We start from the raw sequence: 20,116 nt of genomic DNA, 5'->3' as shown, positions 1-20,116 counted from the left end.
ATGGGGAAGTATTTAAGGTAGGGGAGTAATTTAAAAAACGATGTGCCCGTCTTTCTATATAAGAGTGGTGCTGCATGGCAGACTTCTAGTAAAATATGTGTTTTGGGTCTTTCTTTTGGTTCAAATGAAAATTTGCTTTGAATTGTTTGTGGAGAAGCCACTAGCCATATGTGCATAATCAGATTAAGATTAAAAATTTAGTTTCTCATTTGTACTTCTAGTATTTCAAGGGCTCAAAAGCCACATGTGGCTAGTGGCTACCTTATTAAATGGCATTAGAAGCAGAACAGTTCCATTGTTACAGAGAGTTCTGTTGAACAGAATGGGTTTATGGTGTAATTTGTATCTGTGGAATAAGCTGTATTCACTCGGTTCAAATTAAGTGACCTATATGGGGTTTACATTTTATTCCATAGACTTCTGAAGTCTTTTTAGACCATTTTTTAAAAGGTGGCTAAAAAGAAAAGCTGTTTAAATATAGAAGTATATCAATACATGATTAGGTATTTTTATTTAGAATTATATTTGTAATAGGTATAATTAAAAATAAATAGGAATTCATTTGTCTTTGCTGCATCTTTAATGGGATGTACTCTTTAAAGGTAGGTTTTTAAAGAGTGCTCTTGAGCCCTGGCTGGTGTAGCTTAGTGGATTGAGTGCCAGCCTGTAAACCAAAAGGTCACCAGTTTGATTCCCAATCAGGGCATATACCTGGGTTGCAGGCCAGGTCCCCAGTTAGGGGTTTGTGGAAGGCAACCGATCGATGTCTCTCTAGCACATCAATGTTTCTTCTCCTCTTCCCTTCTCTCTAAAAATAAATAATAAATAATTTTAAAAAGAAAGTGCTCTCCTATGATAGATGGAATGAAAATTCAGCATGAAAGGAAGATTGATCATTAAACCATGTCTGTCACTCTGGTACTAAATAATACTGGGAGGGGGCATGTAGGATGAACCTGCCTTGGTACCACAAGGCTCTTTAAACCAACTAAGCTAAGTAGCCTAGAACTGGTCACCACTTAACAAACTGTACCTACGGTGATGGGCTAATGCACATGCCCCTAAAACTTTTATGGTGTCACCTGATAATCAAAGAAGGCAAGAAATTTGTTTGGCTTCTGGCAGATTACACGTGTCTGTTATGTAATGGAAGTGTAAACCACTGATGAATTCCTAAAGATCAGAACACCTGGCCGGGGTGTCCAACCCACGGCCTATGGGCTGCATGCTGCCCAGGATGGCTGTGAATGCGGCCCAGCACAAAACTGTAAATTCACTTAAAACATTAAGAGGTTTTTTTCTGTTTTTGTTAGTGCTTGTGTGTTTAATGTGTGGTCCAGGACAACTCACTCCTCTTCTTCCAGTGTGGCCCACAGACGTCAAAAGTTTGGACACCCCTGCATTTTGACTCATTGAATCACACTGGTGCTTAGAAATAGACTTCTGAACAGATTTGATCACATCTATCAGTGTGCATGGCAGATGATAAACAGGAGTTTTTTTAATTATACTCAAAGTTATGACCAAAGTAAGCATCATGTATGGAGTTCGAGTTGAATTACTATTTTTGTATTCAACACGAACCATCCGGCACAGCTGTATTCGTTTGTCCCACCTGCGTGGTGATCATGCTCTGTGGCCACAGGGTGTGCGAGGTATTGATTCTTCACTGTCATCAACTGTGACCCTGCTTGGACCAGGTGTGTGTGATTCTTAGTCAATACGTATCACTTTACTACTTGGAACTGTGAAAATCTGAAAGATCAGAAGTTTCTCACTATTTCAAGTTGGTTAGGTTTAGGGACTAGTCAGTTGATTTCACGTAGCTCAGGACTTAATGCTCCAATGCCAATAGCTGAATGTGCAAAAGTTTAGAATTGCGTTCAGTTCAGTCAGCTGTCAGGTCGTGCTCAGTTTTCTCCGCAGTGTTCATAAGGCATACTTCTTATAAATCAACCAACTCTAAAATATTTATCCAATTCTAAGTAGTTTTTCATACTAACTCTACATGGTCAGGGGCTCTTTCATTTAGTTGGTCCCCCCCCCTCAGTTAAAGTAGTGAAGGAAAACAATTTTTTGCAGTAAGCAGAAAATTATAATCCAAATCTTTTAAAAGCAACATACTCTCTACATAATACATCTGTAATAAAGTAAACATTTCTTCTTGCCTTGCATAAACTAACATTCAAAATGAAAAAATAGATAAAAATCCACTTTTAACATTAAACACAATTTCTGTTTAAGAATGCTTTCTTATTTTTATCTTGGTATGTTGGTCTTTGTCATACATAGATTACATTCTACAAGTGGTGAGGCGGACATACATACACTTGATTAAACAGAAACGTTGCCTAGATTATTTCCACTCTCTTTCCAGCTGGAGCATGTGGCTGCCACAGACTCAGCTGTTGGAGCTGAGTTGTCCGTACCTGCCTGCTCAAGGAAGGTCGACTGTGCTCTTAACTGCCTGTGCTTCACTCGGTGGTTCTGACAGCCCTTTGTTCAGCGATTAATTCTCCATGTACTTTTTCCTTTCCCAGGAAGATTCAGAAAGGGCCAGGTATTCCCATCGGTCCAGTCATCGTCGTCCTTATCTGGTTTGTAATAAGCTGTAAACTTGCCTCTTAATATTTTTCCTCGTTAACTTAATGTAGTCACTCACAAACCTTTGTTTTTATTTTTATCAGGGAGTTGAGGATGCATTGTCCGTTCGAAGTCTTGGCAGTCACAGGGTTGGTATTTTCAGTTGTTTGCACAATAGCAAAGCTTCTGTGCCTGAGCTTTCTGCAGCACCGTTGCCTCAGCGATCTGACAGTGTTCCTATGTTCCTTTGCCTTTGTCTGAAGTAGAGAAAGTGATGCTTTCTCTCAAATTATTGCTATATGTAAATCAGTTCTAAAATAATAAATATCTTAATCTATTATCATAAGTACTCTTTCTATAAAAAGACCTTTGATTTTGGAAAATTATCACAAAATAATAAGATTGCTTTTACAGAATAACATCTGCATGGTTCCAACTTTTGGATTTTTTCCTACTTTAAAAAAATTACAGTATTAAATGAGAAATATTTTAAACTTTGAGTAACTATTTATAGTTTTATTACATGGAAAAATTGAGCTACTGATTTGAAAAATTTCCTGCTTGTCACATTTACAGAAATTATCCTGCTTCAACATTTTGATTAATATTTTGTAGTATGTCTCAGTTTTAGCATACGTTCTTGTGTTATATTAAGATAAATGAGAAGTCACTTGTTAAAGGCTTGCATATTGTGCCACAACACTGATCCCTGAAAGAATTATGCTGTAAACTTCAAAGCAAGTCGTTTAATTTGCACGTTGATAACATTACACACATACACACTTACATCCAGATGTTTCATCTGTAAAATTATCTTTACTGTTAAGGTCTGTATTTGTTCATTTCCTGTCAAGTCTAGTTTTCTTCTCATATAATGAATGAAAATATACTATAATCACTAGTTTGCTCTGGTATACTAGTTATAGATGTGTTGGTATTCTTAGTTCTTTACCCTGGTTATATATTACTTGTGGTGAATGTAATCTATAGTCTTCTTAGTGTTAGTAAGCTAGTTTTTGAATCATAGATATTTTGGTTAATTATCAAAGTTTACATTTATAAGCCTATTAACAAGCTTTTACAGAAATCTAATCAGCTTTAGAATAATTTTATAGGAGAAAAACTTTAAGATAATAAGTTTGACATCCATCTTCCTGGAGAGAGAGAGAGAGAGAGAGAGAGAGAGAAATTCTTTGAAAAGAATCATGCAGGGAGTTTAGTCAACAAAAGATTAGAAGTTGAATGCCTTTGAGGGCTTTGAAAATAATCTCTCTCTGTTTTAAAAATGTCTGGTTGTTTTCTTTGCTTCCCATTATATTGTTCATAGTATGAAGTTTTATATAGTTATTATCAGACTGGTTATTTGTAAATTTGTATGTGGCCTCAGGGAAACTTGATTATAGTAAGTATATAGTTTAACCTAATGATAAAACCATCTAATTCAGCCTAATTCAGGAGCTTTTAGAAGAAATGTGCAAACAAAAAAATTTTCAGTAGGCTAATAAAGAATTATTTACATAGAATGTTTATAATAAATTGGTTTTCTTTTTATGGAAGTTGTATCATTAAATACATTTAAGATATAACTAGAACTCTCACAGTATTTTATTCATTATGATAATTATGAAAAATTTGTTACTATGGGAAAAAAAGTAAAGCTCCCAGTATTTTAAAAAAAAAATCATTGTGTGAACTTAAATTTAATAAAAATTTTAGCCCTGGCCAGTGTGGCTCAGTTGTTTGGACATCATCCCTCAAAGTGAAAGGTCAGCGGTTCAATTCCAGGTCAGGGCACATGCCTCGGCCCCTGGTTGGGGTGTACAATGAATGAATGTTTCCCTCTTGCATGATGTTTCTCTCCCTTCTTTCCTCTGTCTTTAAAAAAGAAAGAAAGAAAGAAAGAAAACCTTAAAACAATAAAATAAAATAAAAATTTTATACTGGAGGAGACTTTAGTACTTTACTGTGTGTGAATGTACATTCGGCACATTTTAAATGTTTAGACTTTCCTGGAAATAAGTCTGAAAACTCACTAATAACATTATTTAAAAGAAATATAATTGAGATTAGTTTTAACTAGATAATATTGAGAGTTCTAGGTTTTATCAGATTACTTGCTTTTTAAAGTAACCTTATCATCTATATTAAGCTGAATGTGTAGATATGCCTTTTATTCTCTAAAAATAAACGTGAAGACCTAAAACACTGACCTGAATTTTACAGGGGTTTGCTTATAATTTTTAGGTTTTGGTATTTCTCTATTGTTTTTTTTGTTGTTGTTTTTTTTTTTTTAGATTTTATTTATTTATTTATTTTTAGGGAGAGAGAAAGAGGAGAGAAAAATCAGTGTGTGGTTGCCTCTCACGTGGCCCCCACTGGGGGCCTGGCCGCAACCCAGGCATGTGCCCTGACTGGGAATCGAAGCAGTGACCCTTTGGTGTGCAGCCCGCGCTCAATCCACTGAGCTACGCCTGCCAGGGCTGCCTTTCATCTTTTTTAAAATGTTTTTTCCTGTGAGCCGTGTATTTAAAAGTGCAACACTTTTGGACCTTGTGCGAATGTTAGCAGTACCTGGATATGCAGCAGGTGTGGTATTACGCCGCGTTGTTAGGTCATTGATGTTCTCTTTTGTCCAGTCAGCTTTCAGGAACCACCTTCTTGAAAGGTGGCCTGCCAGAAGCTGTTTGGGCTGGAAATGGTTTCAGTGCTATAAACATTGTATATAAAAATGAAAAGAACCAAAAAATAAAGCGCAAAGATTTGTCAAGACTGTGAATGGTAGGTTTGGGGGAGGGAGGAATTAAATCAAAGCCCTGGGGTTAGAAGTGAAATAGTGCTTTGCTTTAAAAAACAATCTGACTTTAAAAAAATCTTACACTTGTGTGGTCACTGCTTTCTATACTGAAATACAAGAAGACTATGAGGCACACGCAAAATTAGAAAATGAGGTGACCTTGAATCAGGGGAGACACTTGGTATTCCTCACTGGTGGAGATTTTTACTGTTGTATTAGTTCCCAGTTACATGTCAATGGCCTCAGTATAATTTTAATGACTTCATTTTAATATGTTTGCAATTTGTGTTTTGTCGTTTACTACTACACTATTTAATTCCGTGAAGAACCCATCGAAGGACATCACTGGGACACACTGGAGCAGAGCCACTGCACCCAGAAGGAGGGACGTCACGGTGTGTGGTCCGGAGGAAATGTGCAGCGTCAGCAGTGGGCATTTGCTGTTGGCTCTCAGAGTCCCGGGGCTTGAGTACTAGCTGCATTCTAATAGAAACTGACGCTTACTGAACGTTGTTTCTGCAGCCTGTCTGCTGTAACTTCCCTTAATTTTTTTTCCAAAACGAAAACCTTCAGACAAGTATCTCAAGTTAAAAAACATTTTTTGATAGATTATAATAGCAGGTTTGAAAACGTTTTTGCTAGAGCTCTTCAGTTTTTCAGTTTTTTCTTTGTGAATAATTGTTTTTGAACACCATAAATGCCAGCAGTGGCTTATTAAGGGGGTTCTTTTTTTAACCCAGTCATTCTAATAGTAACCGGGGTGTCCAAGTTATGGATTTCCCTACCATATATATTCAGCAATCTCTTTAAACCAGCTGAACTCTGCATTATATTTTAGAAAGAGAAAATTGTAATAGGTTAATTTCAGTTCAGCTCATTAAATCCTGTACCTTTGGAAAATGCCATTTTTGTTACAGAGAGAATGAGAAAAAGTAGGAGATGGCCATTCTCTTCAGTAAACTTACCCGGTCGGGAGGATGGAATAGTTTTTATGCTAGAATGTATGGCTTAAGTAATAAGGTTTTTGATACAAGTAATAACACTCCTTATAGTTTGCATTTTCTGTTAGTTTCAGGATAATACAAGAAAAGCATGAAAATGCAGACATTTTATTCTAATACTTTTTGGTCTTTACTACAGTATCATTTTCACTGAATTTATACCAGTGGTAAAATTGTATCATTTAGCCTTATATTATTGAAATATAGTTAGGGAGGGGTTCAGTATCTTTGTAAATGACCATGTCATTGGGCATGAAGGGAGGGCCTGGGTTTTGTTGAACTCTTACTGTAAACTTTTATTAGAACTAGAATTTACAATTTTGCCTTTACTGTATTTTAAACTCTTAAAAATTGTAACCTCTACAACAAGAACTAAGTTATACACATGAGCAAGTACATACATGCAGATATGTGCCTGTGTGTTTTTAAATTATATAAATGTACAAAATATGTTATTGAAACACATTTCACAGAATAACATTTCTTCTTACTGTTCACGATGAACTCTGTTTTCTGTTTCAATTTTTAAAAATTCTGGTTCGACCCATAAATCGATTCCATACTTACTAATTAGTTGCAGCCTACACTTAGGAAGACATTACTTTAGATCAGGTTTTGAATTTTGTTCCCTAAAATCCTAACTGGGTATAAGAGTTGCAAAAATGAGATATATTTACCGAAGTACCCGAGGAACTTACTCACTGCTTTTATTTGTTTTATACATTGCTCTTCTCTGTAAGATTGCTTTAAAAAATATAAGCCAGAATGCTTAAAACAAAAAGAATGGTAGGCAACCACGAATCTGAGCAGTTACTATTTAATTTAGTTTCTTGGGTTTGAAATGTGGTACTCATCTTATTTTCTTAAGGACTCTACATGAAATACAGTTTTCTGATCTTATAAATTTTACATCCTTTTCTTTGATTTATATTTAATGTTGCAATTGTACGTGTACTGTGTACTCCACACTGTGCACTGACCAACTTTCTAGTTTGGTTCAGCGTTTCTGATAGGGAAGGTTCTTGGGGAGGGAAGTTTTTCGGGTGAGTGTCAATGAGCAGACCCGGGGGGGTTCCCCCTGTTTTGATCCTGCCATTGGTTTTTGTCAGCTTGCTTAGTTGTGTGCTCTCGCCTCATTGCCTGTCCATGAATTGCTCTTGCCTTGTTCAAACGATGGGAAATGATGGTAACAGTCATAGTAAGAAAAAGTAAAATATCTTCTGACTTCAGAATGCTTAATTCCTGCACTTAACCCCTTCCGTCGGACGTTTTGTGCCATACTGTACTGATACTGAATAACCTCACCATTACCAATTATGAACTCTGTATGCGAAAGAGAATATGTAATTTTACATATAGTTTAGCAATAACTTATACTAAAGGAGAGTGGGGAAGAATAGTCTTTAATTCATGTTTAATAGCCTTTGTGTTTAATAATTTGGGGCTTTTAAAATAGTGCTGGACAACTGAAAATGTTGCTTTTTCTCTCTATTTCTGATTTTGGAAATACAACCAACGTTCATCTTTTTCTGAAATCCAGTATGATCCTCTGAAGGATAGATCGTCAAGACTTTCATCATTAGTACGTAGTGCATGACTTCTTGTTAAATGTAGTTTTACTTTATAAACACCTGATGGTGCTAATCATGGATTATGACTTTCAGTTATGCTACAGTGTTTGGGGGGAAACATTACTAACAAAGCAAAAACTGGTGTTTTGCAATTGTGGCATAATTAACATTTGAATAGTTTTTTTTTTCTTTTAGAATTTTAGGATCAGATTAAAATTATTTGCTTTTCTTTTCAGGACTAAGATTGGTAGTACTCTATTTTCTTAAAATGATGAACCACACTGCTGATGTAGACTCAGTGGTCTGGCAGACAGGTCTCTAGCAGGGTTTGATACACCCCAAACTGTGGCAGCACAGGCTTCATGTGTAATGTTGGGTGTCATAGGACAGCAGGTGTGAAGTTGCTAAACAGAAAACAGCTAGCAGTGATGAAGGACTCCTGAAACATCAGTTATGCCCATTGCCTGATTTGGTTTATTTTTGATGGCATGCCATTTTAACCAAGGAAGTTAGGTAAGGTACAGCATGTTGTTTTCGGGTTAACATTACGTCAATAGATTGTCTGAGTTTCTAAAAATAAGACGTCTTAAAATGTCCAGGGTAATGTATAAAAGGGAAGATGCATATTCAAAACAAGAGAAATGATTGTATAATTATCAATTCAGGATCCAGCAATGCATGCCAGTAGGTTTGCTTAGAGCAGACTGTCGATAGGATGCTTCTGGCTGCGCTTTCTCATTTCAGGTGAACAGTACCTACCTTCTTGTCTGTAGTGACCTGGGAGGTACCGTTGCTGTCCTTTACCCCTGCATACACACTTGGCTCCGAACTCCTAGGAGAAGTTATGTGTTGAGACAGTGCTATTTTCAAAGGACCCACATATGGTTACTGTCTAGTAATGATGCTGCTCTGCAGGGCCGCCGTACCGTCTGGCTCTTTACTCCTGAGCAGCACTCACTGTGGGACACTCACTTGGGTTCAGAGGACTACCTGGGGCGATGTAGTATGTTCTTTGTCATCTCGGTCTCATTTCTGTTGGTCCAAAGACGGATTCTTGTCACCCATACCTTTATAAAGAAGATGGCAGGACTCAAATGAAGTATGGGATGAAGGTCCTCACACATGCCCTGCCTGTTCTGTGTCCTAATTGTTTTTTTGTTTTTAGGCTGGCTTGGCATGGGGGTTGGCGAGGGGAAACGCAGCGGTGTAGAGAAGTGGTGTGTGTGTCTTAGCCAGTCAAGTGCAGTGAATCGTTTGCTGATAGATGGGATTAGATTGCATGCAGATTACTCTATCTCACACAGACCTTTCTGTCTATAATTTTATTATTTTTCAAACTTTACTGTGTGATCATTAATCTTCAGATATTTACCTTCAAAAATTTCCTTCCAGAATCATTCTTACAGTCACTCGTACGGAATGAGGAAGAGATCTTCCGGTTCTCAGAAAGACCTGCTGGTTAGTTCTGCCGTGTCTCCTCCCACAGTAGGGGCTGCTGCTCTAAAACTCCCGGTCGCTTTAGGGAGCTGAAACATTATGACTGCTCTGGTGTGCTCCTAAGGCATTATTAAAATTTGGTAATGTACTGAAACATGATACGTCAGAACCCTATTTAAAAATAAATTTGTTTTTATTTACAGGATTTAATATCAAGTTAATATATGTTAAACCCAGGGGCTAGAGTTAGAAGGTGTCGCAAGACGTTCATTAACAGTGTATTTTCATTTGTGACCTGTCCTATGGAATATACCTCAAGAATAAGTTTAGTGAGATTCTTTTCCTTATTTTAGAAATTTAAATTGATTTAATTGTGGTATAATAGGCAGTACCAAACTCATAAATAGATTTCATTCTGAAAGCTCGTTAATAGCTCAGATTTTGGAAACTCGGCATGAATTTTCTGGTAGAAACAATAAGACATGTGATGACAGACATCCCATGCTGTTTTGCAGAAAACTCTTTTTAACTTACAGTATAAGTAAATTACAGAAGTAACTAATGGTCCTCTCTGTTCCAGCCACCTTGCTAAACATTTCTGTGGGGGGGGGGGGATGTGTCCAGAATGCCCATTTTGGGGGCTAGGAGCACCTCTTTCCTGGTAGGCTGCCACAGCACTGGCAGAGGAAGTGCAGTTTCCAGCTTCCCCTCTGACCATTGCTGGGTGGAGGGAGGGTCAGGAGACCTTGGCCGTTGGGAAGGAGGAGGGAGGAGAGAATATAGTGGAGAGGACATTAGTGAGAAGCCCTGGAGGGTAGAGTGTTGGGAGCTTTGGGGAGAGGTGAGTCTTGAGGGTGTTGTAGAGAGAGGCAGGGCCAGGGCTGGCAGGGGGGGTGTGGGTGGTCCTGGTTACCTAGTTTGCAGTGGAGAGGAGGTCCTTTAGTGGGGGGATCGCCTAAATTTCCTTAACTTTGGGTAAAAAAGATGACTGGAGGGTTAGAAAGAGAGTTTTCCCCCCTCAAGTTACCACAATACAATTTTAATTACTATTTTGTACAGTGTAATGAAAATGAACTGCCATAGATGTTTTAGACCAAAACAGTGTGCTCTCTGTCTCTGGTAATTTAATTTGATCAGTTTGTTTTGACAAATAATGGGACTAGGAGAAGGGTGGAAAAGATGACTATTTAATGATATCTGTGACATTGCCAAATGAATTATAAAAGGGGTAATTATTTGGTTGTCATGGATTTTTCAAGGGCATTTCTAAGTGTGACATAAGACTAATCACTTACTATTTCCATTTTGCCTGAGGGTTTATACTCTTGTTTTTAAAGTGAAAATTAGTGAGTGTTGTACTTGGTTTACAGTTAACCCTAAAGTTGTTCTAGAGATGAAGGGGTTTGGCAGTGTCAGATTTTGCCTTTGCGTATTGTTAAATTAACAGCATTCACCTTAAGAAATACGGGTTTAATTTGGTTTTTCCAGAGTGGCCTCTACTTTGACCAGAGGAACTATAGCAGTCTGAGGCAGAGCAAACCCAGCTCTGCCTACTACACTCGGGTTCGTCTAAAGTTTTTTAACTTCATGTGTTTTAGCCAACTTTAACACATTTCTAATCTATTTTGCATTTGGACTAGTTAAAACTAACCTGTGAATGGCCGTGTGTATGATACTAGTTTGAGGTAACTGAATTCACATAGTCTGTGTGCGTATAAATATAAACACTGGGAATTATTGAATCACTGCATTTGTAAATTAAATGAGTATCTTTTTCCCCCCAGTTTTTTCTAATGAAAACTAACATACCAAAAAGTTCAGACTTGCATAGTACCACCCAGTAACTACCATTCAGATTCTACAATGAACATTTTACTCGGTTTCCTTTATCATGTAATTATCTGACTATCTATTCAGCGAACCACAAATTCATGTTTTGTAGTGATGCATTTCAGAATAAGGTATAGGCTTAGTGGGCAACATGTGGATGCCCTTGTAATTAAAGCTTTCATGTGAAAATTGGCACTGTGAATGGGTTGAGAAGAATAATTATTTGTTCAGTGTTAGAATCCTCCCTTTTTTCAAGGCATTTGGCATATCACACATTTAAAACACATTACATATATGGTACACAGTACATTGAAAATAACTGTTGTCAAAATCTGCACACACAGCTTACATGCTCTTACTTTCCATGTCTGATTAGGCTTGGTAAAAAAGAACTAAAAATTGTGTCTTCAAATGACAGCAAGAAAAGAAAGATGTAATTCCTTTTTAAAAAAAAACGCTGTGTCTGGTAGTATGTGGATTTATTGTGACCTACTGGTCACAGTAAGCTAAGGCACTTCGTCCATGGACTGTAATGAAATACAGGTTTTTCTACTCTTTTCTAACGCCTGGAAAAAAGTGTGTACAGTGGTAACTCAGCTCAGTTTTCAGATTCCCCAAGGCCCTTCGTAGTGTGTCATGAGATCGCTGAAATGTCACAGGAGCTGCTGGGGACTGAAGCGTGGCTGCTGTTTGCCACACTTCGTGTGCCGTGGCCCTCTTCCCCTGCTGTCTCCTCTCCTAACATGAGTGTCCCAAGACCAGCGGGTCTCCTATGCGTTCACAGAAAACTGTCCCCAGTGTTTTTCTTTCTTAGCCCTTAAAGTTGGTGTTTAAAAAGATTTCTACTGATTCAGGTTTTTCTCACAATGTGTTACTTGTACCTTCACTACTCAAGAGTTGCTAATGAATCATAGAGTATGAAATGAACACGTTTTCTGCTCTCATGATGGTGAGCCCAATTCATTCATATTCCTCTCCCCTCCTTAACTATTTTGTTTCCATTGTTTTCGTTTCTTCCAGTCTTCTTCCCTGTGCAGTGACCCTCTGGCCACATCGAAGAGTACCAGGGTTAGTACTTTCTGAGGGGTGTGTTGCCTTCAGAGCTACCAGTTGCTTTTCTTTGGGTTAAATCATGTGCTTTTTTCATAGGCCTCTCTTACTGCAAATTCTGGTCTGCTGAGAAGTGCCAGTCTGGTTTGTATTTTCTGCTTCCAGTGTGTATGCTCCCGGTAGGGCCATGGTCCTGGCGATGGCTCTGGCTTGACAACTTTCCTCCAGAACAGTCAGGGACACATGGCTTTAATGCTGTGTGCACTGCAGAACGTGCTGCTTATGCTTAAAGTACAAAACTGTAGGGGAGTAAGAATAAGCATCCTTTTTTCCCAGTGGTAGATACTGCTGGTTTCGGTAGACTCTTGCTTAGCATTGGTTTCCTGCAGAGGAGGTAGATCTGCATGGGTCCCACTGTACTTGCCTACTTTTCCGAGATGGCTGCCCGTGCTGGGGATGCCATAGTTTTCTTTGGGGCGGCTGTGGTCTTGGCCACGTTAGTACTAGGCTGTAATAAAGCAAGCTGACTAGAAAGCAAAACAATCGCTCTTTGTAATATGCGAGTAATGAGTCGGTTGCTTTCAAGCTGTTGTTGATTGTGTTGTGGCCTGTTCTAGTGGACTGGGAACCTGAGGCTTTAAAATTTAATTTTATTGTTACATTGGGCAAAATGCTTTGTACCTCACTTACCTTTTCTGCCCTGTTTGCTCTTTTGAGAGAATAAATTAATAAATGTTAGTTCTCTTAGTTTCACAACGTGATAAAGGAAATACTGTAACCAATGTGCTTTTTCAATGAAGTGCACATTAAACTTGAAGTTTTAATGAGACTGATGCATACGAGGGAGTGTTACCACTTGCACAGTCTTCCCCTTGGGAGGATGTACACTTAACCATCCTTCAAAACTTCTTGGAACTGAGTACTGCAGAGAAGTTAGGACATTTTAAAAATGACTTGATGCTGAATAGATAAGCGGTATTTCCTTTGTTCTTTAGGTGTCATTGTATGATGGCGGATTATATAACCCTTACGGTTCTCGAACTGTAAGTCTCACCAAGGGGAGGTGCTGAGGGGGGTGTTGTGTAGGTGGGCACAGTTTACTTACAAAGAAAAGGCCATTTAATCTGACCGTAACTACTCTACAAGCTGCGATCCATCAGCTGGTGGGTCTTGAGGGGGAGTGAGGTGGAATCGCAGACCAAGGAATAGCAGTTACCTTAATCTTGGGAGCCAGGAGCTGGTTAGGTCACTGGTATATTCCAAGCATGACAAGGAACTGATCATTATTATAAAACCTTTCTTCTTGGAAACTTTATAGCCATCTGAATACAGTTATTACTCATCAAGAACAAGTTCAGCCCGAAGCAGTCCTGTGGTGAGCTGTTCGCATGCTTCCTAGAAACTTTTGGTTGTTTGATTAATCTTACTCACAGCTTTGAACATTGAGGATGTAGTGTGTTTCACTCTTGTGCATGGATTATTGTTCTCCTTCAGCACAAAAACTCAAGTACTAATTTGTCCGAATCAGTGGTTTCTGTATGAATGCAACTTAGCGTGTAATTTCTTAAATGAGTCTGCAGTCAGTGTCACCAGCACTTTTTAAAATTTGTATTTGTCGTTTATGTGGAACTTCTCGTCTCTCCAGTGGCTGTAGTTCACTGTCTGGGTTAGGCTGCCCTGTGTTTCTTGCTGCCATCTCTGTTTCCTGCCTTGAGTCATCTCCCTTGCTTGCCAGCGCTTTAATCAGTGGGGTGGGAGAAGAAATAAAAGCAGTCAGCTTTTAAAAATTGTTCCTTAAGAGACAAAACTGTGATGATTCTAATCACTTAATATTTCCGTATTAAATTTAATTTTTTTAATTTATAAAAGTAATATTAGCTTAAGGAAAGTTCTAAGGAAAAGTCTCCTGACATTTCCCGCTCCCCCCATTTCCATTTCTCAAATGCAACAGCTGTGCTTTTACATCTTTTCAGAGATACTTTATGCACATATGAGTATACTTTGACATGTATATGGACTCACACATACTGCACCTCATTTGTTTAAAGTATCTTTTTGTATTAATACATAAAGATTTATTTCATTTTTTTTGACATTTAAAAAGATTTTAAAAAAATAAACCACACTTCTTTTTCCACTGAATGCCAGTTACTTTCATGTCAGCACATTCTTTTAAATGATGATATATTATTCCATTAATGCTTGGGCTGTACATTTAAAAAAAATCACTTTCCTAATGGACATTCAGGCTGTCAGGTTTTTGCTACTACAGACACTTGTATTATGAACATTCTTATATAGGTATATTTTTGTGTACTTCTGTGGGTAGATCTGCAAGGTAAATTGCTAGTCACAAAGTGGGGGAGATCAAGGAGTATATACATTTAAATTAGGATGTACATTGCTATATTGCCCACAAAAGGACTGTACTAATTTATAATTCCAATAGCAAATTATGACTTTATTCTTGTTATTCTTGACAATGTCAAAATTGGAGAAATTATTAAAGCAGTTAGTTAATGGTCAACAGAGATTACTTTGGTGAGTGGATAGGTGAGCCCTGTGGGCTTTCTTTTACATACATGTTTGGCGCGGTCCTCCTGCCATTTCCAAGTGTGCTTCTCAAGAATTCCAACTCCTGTACTCACAGAAAATTACTCAGGATGTTTAAGGAGATAAAAGCTTTTTCACATAAGAAGGAAGTGTAGTTTTAACCCACCCTCTAATAAAATTCCCCTTGGCAGTTCTTGGGCCTGGTAGCATTTTTAATGTCCCAAGTGTGATGGCCTCTTGTGAACAAAATTATGCTAATATGTTTTCAGTCAAGTGTAGTTCAGCCCTGTGTGCTGGCTAGATGCTGTTTCATTTGCAGGTTGGGTTCAGAGTTACTGTTTTAGGTCTTAGCGATACCAGAATGGTTTCTTAGTGATGTCAGAATGGAGATACCTGCACAGACTGAAGATGAGTCTTGTGCTGCCGGTGGAACAGGAAGGAAACTGCAGGGTGATGATGGGAATATCTCCACTAGCTGCATAGGAATGAGTAAAGGAGAATAAGAACTATCATTTCAGTGTAAATACTGGTAGGAAATTCTGTCTTTGACTATATTACTTCACTTTAAAATATTTTCTAAAGCATTAAATGTATTTGTTGACCTTCACTGGGATCCCAAAGGGCCTAGAAGTTTAAAAAGCATGAAAGCTGATTTTTGCTGGTTTACATAGTCCCTCACCCCTTCCTTTTCTTTAACTTAAATAAAATATAAAGTACTATTTTATTTTTTTCCTCTTTGGAAATATCTTTTGATTTTTACCGATGTTCACTATGGCTTGAAACGCCTTCCTACTCAAGGGTGCACAGCAGGTGGTGGCAGCTGCCCAGGTGGACACACAGTGCCCACCCCGAGTGTTTGCATGCTTCCCAGAACGTCCCTGAGGCCCTCGCGGTCATAAGACCCGTAGTGAAATTGCCTCTTTCTCATTATCTGCTTTTACTGTCTGTAGCTGATTGACGATGACACCGCAAGCGTTGCGTCTTCTGGCCGCTCCAGTCGTGGGCGAAGGGAGAGTGTGGTGAGCGTGGTTTGCATGCAGTCACTTACAATAAGTTTAAAAATGGCCACGTGGTGGGATCACATGAAATGGATGGGAGGTGAAACGTGCATCTGACAGAATGAGCATTTTCTTCAAGTTTAGCTTATACGAATAATCTGCTTTCAAGCTGTGTTCCTGACAGTACATTTTCTCTGGACCATGTGAGCTTTCGTTAACGACGTGCCTCTTCACACCTCTTATGAGCTAGTCATTGTGTATTTGAAAGGTTTTCACTTTTCATTCCTTGTTGCTGTTTTATGCACATTTATGTGCATAGTTGCCATCAGTTCCTTTCTTTGCTGTATTTTAAGTTTAAGCATTGTTTATATATCTTTTAAGACGTGAACTTTTTAAGAGTTTCTGATGGCAAAATTTAAAAATTCTGGTCTTAGAATTCAGCTAGAGCACTAGTTATAGAGGCCACAAATAGCTATATTAAAATACAAATTATGTAATTTCAGGTTATTCTTTTGATGAAGCTGAAGATTTTACAGAGCTCATGACATATTTATTTGCTTTAAGAATTTATTTGAAAAGTACATTGCTGAGGATGATGTGTCAGCTTAGAGCTAGAAAAAAGAGCAAAACAACTAAGAGGCTGTAGTTCCTTTAAGAAAAATAGAAGACTGTTTAATATGAGTCATGTTTTGTGAAAGTTTGTAAACTCAAGGATTCATAGAAAAGGGAACACCAAGTGTTTGTGAAATTTGTCGACAAAAATCCAGTGATCTAATTAAAGGCAGTTGTCTGTTGGCAAACCCATTAATGCTCATACTCAAAGCTGAAGGTGAAAGAAAAGGCCAGGATATTTCAGGGCACCTTAGAAAGTGATGGAGTAGAAATGCAGGCACTTCATTATTATTTTTATTTTTTAATAATTTTTTAAATATTTATTTAATTTTTAATTATAGTTTACATGTAACATTATATTAGTTTCAACTGTATAACATAGTCATTAGACATTTATATAACTTATGAAGTCATCACTGTGATAGGTCTTTTACCCTTCTGATACCATACATAATTACTACAATATTATTAACTATATTTCCTATGCTGTACTTTACATCCCCAGGACTGTTTTTTATAACTGCCATTTGGTACTCCTTTTTAAAAAATGTATTCATTGATTTTATAGAAGAAGGGAGCGAAAAACATCAATTTGTTATTGCACTTAGTTATGCATTTATTGGTTGATTCTTGTATGTGCCCTGACTGGGAATTGAACCCACAACCTTGGTGTATTGGGACAATGCTCTAACCAACTGAGCTACCTGGCCAGGCCAATTTGTACTTCTTAATTGAAAGGCAGAGACTTTAAAATAATCATGCTTGGCCTTGAACCACATTTACAACTTACTTGTGTGTTAATGGCAATTTATTTTTACAGTGGATGTTAATAACTATCTTTGTAAGGTAGACTTAATGTATGGATTAAATGAATTACTATATAGAAAATAACTATCAACATTCTGAGATAGTAGGTACAAATAAAATGTTAGGTATGTATACATTTAAGTTGCACAGTTGTTATTGTGAATAAAAATACTGTTGCTTGATTGTATTAGCCCTTAGCAAAACTTCGTAGGTTTTAAGCCTTCTTTGTCTCTGTGGATGGGCTTCTGTATTTTCTTTCTAGAAGGGAAGAATTTTTAAGCAAGGTAATCAGACAGAGCTGGGGTAAGGAATAGCTGATGAGTGGGTAAAAAATATTATTTATTAATGCAGCAGGTGTTTATGGAGAACCTAGTATATGTAAGGCACTGTGTTAAGTACCGGGAATGATGTGGTAAGCCAGACCATATTTCGGACTTCACGGGGCTAATATCCTAGTGAGGTAGAAATAGAAAATAAGCTAGTAGAGAAAGGAACAAAAAGAAAGTAACTCTGGGCCTGGGACGAGAACAAGCAGGCGATGCGTGGAGGATGTGTGTGTGTTCGTGTCCCTTTGGGTAGGGAGGTCCAAGAAGGGCTTTCTGAGGGAAGAGGCCTTTGAGTGGAGACTGGAAATTTGAGGAGCCGGCTGCTTGGAGAGTTTCTAGACCAGTGCCCGAGTCTAAGGTGGGAAGGGACTGGGCCAGTGAGTGTGGGGACCAGAAGGAGGCCCCTGCACGCCTCTCTCTGTTTTGCTCTGTGTTCCTGGTCCTGAGGATGTGAAAAAGAGGGAGCTGAGGAAATTGGGGAAAAGGTGCGGTATCTAACCCTTGAAATGATTCTGTGTTCAGTATGTATGTGCTTCACAGAGGTGATAGTTATATAATGAGTTACAAATTTGTGCGCTCCAGGAGAGGCTTTAAGTGGATACTATTCGGGAGTCCCTCCTGGGGAGGGCGAGCTGGTCTCCAACACAGGGGCGCTGGCCGGCCGGGCAGCAGGTGGCTCCGTGGGACTCCCGCTGAGATGGACAGAAGCTTATTTGCAGGAGCTGGGGTTTCATTCAGGATGCGCTGTACATTATTTCTCTTTTCCCTTTCTGAGTAGGTTAATTGCAGTAGTTTCCTCATTTCATTTTATGGTGATACCTTATCACACAACAAAAAACCTTTCCCTCCTATATGCTGATGTTCCTATTCTTTTCTTCTGTCATAATTTCTAAAGCGTCTTTTTTTCTAACCGAAAGGTTTCTGCTGCAGATTATTTCAGCCGCTCCAACCGCAGGGGCAGCGTCGTCTCTGAGGTGGATGATGTCAGCGTCCCAGAGCTGGCTGGCGTGAGTGTGTTGCATGGGCTGGTTCTGTTGTCTCAGGCGTGTGACTAATGGCTAATACATCATCTGTTTTAAAATTAGGAACTTAATTTACTGCCTAGGAAACACTTATCGAATACACTAGCATGAAATATACTTATTTGTTTTGTTTTAGAATGTATATAATATGTTCTGATCTTTAAAAAACTTTTCCATGGAAAATTTCCCCCATAGAATCAGTCCATCAGCGGCTGCAACAGTTACCAGTATTGTACCAACTTTGTTTCATCTATTTCTTCCTCTTGCTGTTTTTTCTCCTTAATTATATTAAAGCAAATCCCATACATCATGTAAGTTCCCAATAAATAGTTCAGTATGTCTCTCTGCTAAACTTGAGAATTTTTTCACACTCGCTATAACATTATCTTACTTAATGAAATTAAAAATTATTTCTTACAACCATCTGTTACCTAGGCCATATTTAGATATTTCTGATCAGTCTTAAAAATTTTTTTCCATTTTGTTTTTGTGAATCTGTAAAGTTCTAAGTGGACTTTGAAGTTGAACAATAAAATATACTACTTAGTAAAGTGTCACTACTTTATAGTAACTGGGGGGAATCTGAGTAGATCTTAAACATTTGGATCATGGCATTGCTTTGAAGAAATGCCTGCCCATTGCTTCCACATTCACCGTGGACTAAACTTAGTAAAGACCATCCAGAATATAACACCTTAAGGCATTTGCCCCAGTGAAGGAACTGCACCAGCAGCTCTGTCTGCACCTGGTGGATATATCTAACAGTCACCTTTTTTGTGACAGCTCCTCTTGGTTACTGGCACTGGTGTTGTTCTGCCCTTGGAGCCAGCACTGCCTTGATTGTCCGGCACTTGGAAGCAGAGGAGAGGCAGTGCTTCTTAGGAAAGTTGACAGTTTTTCAGTGGAGAGATGATTATTTATGTTTAGCACATCACTGATTACATTTAATAACTATTTTTGAATGACTCTAATCTCAAAAGTAATTTTAAGTGTGGTCCATAAACATTCGGATTGTTGGTTCTCACACCTGGCCGTGTAAACAGTCCCGCCTCACCCTGGGTCAGAGGAAGGACTCTCCGCACACGGAATCAGAGGTGGTGCCCAAGTCTTTTTCCCTGAAATATTGTGTCTTTTGTAATTTGCTTAGCACCTGTCTTTTCATAAACAGTTACATTTTAATTTATTGTGTTCACTTTTTCTCTTAAAAATCTTTGAATTTTACTAGCCTTTAATTTGTGATATCTGAGTTAGTGGTTATGCAGTCCTTACATGTATTTCTTGGTAACTAATTTTAGTAACTATACAGAACTGAAAAGGCCTACAATAAAAAAAAAAAAGTCTTCCCCTGTCCCTAATAATTGGATATAACTTCTCTCTCTCTAGGGAGTTATTTTATTTAAATTTTAAAATAAAAATCACACATATTTAAGGTGTACAATGGGATGATTTGATACACAGACACATGGCCTGTATGTGTAGTAAGTCATCATGCTGTGCACCCACTCACAGAAGCAGAAGATGCTCCGAGCAGG

The 20,116-nt window shown here is 38.2% G+C and overlaps 1 protein-coding gene across 23 annotated transcripts in view; it reads left to right on the top strand.

The window, feature by feature from the left end:
• LRRFIP2 (LRR binding FLII interacting protein 2) overlaps nucleotides 1-20,116 on the top strand; it is a 101,334-nt gene that overhangs the window by 44,021 nt on the left and 37,197 nt on the right. For 9 of the 23 annotated variants that reach the window (XM_053669417.1, XM_037148273.2, XM_053669407.1 and 6 more), the window contains 12 exons: nucleotides 2,541-2,597; nucleotides 2,688-2,732; nucleotides 5,704-5,772; nucleotides 7,919-7,960; nucleotides 9,342-9,407; nucleotides 10,875-10,949; nucleotides 12,237-12,284; nucleotides 12,366-12,410; nucleotides 13,262-13,309; nucleotides 13,585-13,641; nucleotides 15,770-15,838; nucleotides 18,480-18,569. The exons of 6 other annotated variants lie outside the window; for them this stretch is intronic. In XM_053669417.1, coding sequence (XP_053525392.1) covers nucleotides 2,541-2,597; nucleotides 2,688-2,732; nucleotides 5,704-5,772; nucleotides 7,919-7,960; nucleotides 9,342-9,407; nucleotides 10,875-10,949; nucleotides 12,237-12,284; nucleotides 12,366-12,410; nucleotides 13,262-13,309; nucleotides 13,585-13,641; nucleotides 15,770-15,838; nucleotides 18,480-18,569 — 711 coding nt within the window. The remainder of the gene's footprint in view (nucleotides 1-2,540; nucleotides 2,598-2,687; nucleotides 2,733-5,703; nucleotides 5,773-7,918; nucleotides 7,961-9,341; nucleotides 9,408-10,874; nucleotides 10,950-12,236; nucleotides 12,285-12,365; nucleotides 12,411-13,261; nucleotides 13,310-13,584; nucleotides 13,642-15,769; nucleotides 15,839-18,479; nucleotides 18,570-20,116) is intronic. 8 more of the 23 variants (XM_053669416.1, XM_053669406.1, XM_053669400.1 and 5 more) reach the window with 4 other exon arrangements.

This window comes from Artibeus jamaicensis, unplaced genomic scaffold (genome assembly GCF_021234435.1).
Source record: "Artibeus jamaicensis isolate MK-2021 breed Jamaican fruit bat unplaced genomic scaffold, CSHL_Jam_final contig_519, whole genome shotgun sequence".
Lineage (NCBI taxonomy): Eukaryota > Metazoa > Chordata > Mammalia > Chiroptera > Phyllostomidae > Artibeus > Artibeus jamaicensis.
The sequence above is the reverse complement of the archived record's forward strand: the minus strand, read 5'-3'. Positions and strand labels throughout refer to the sequence as shown.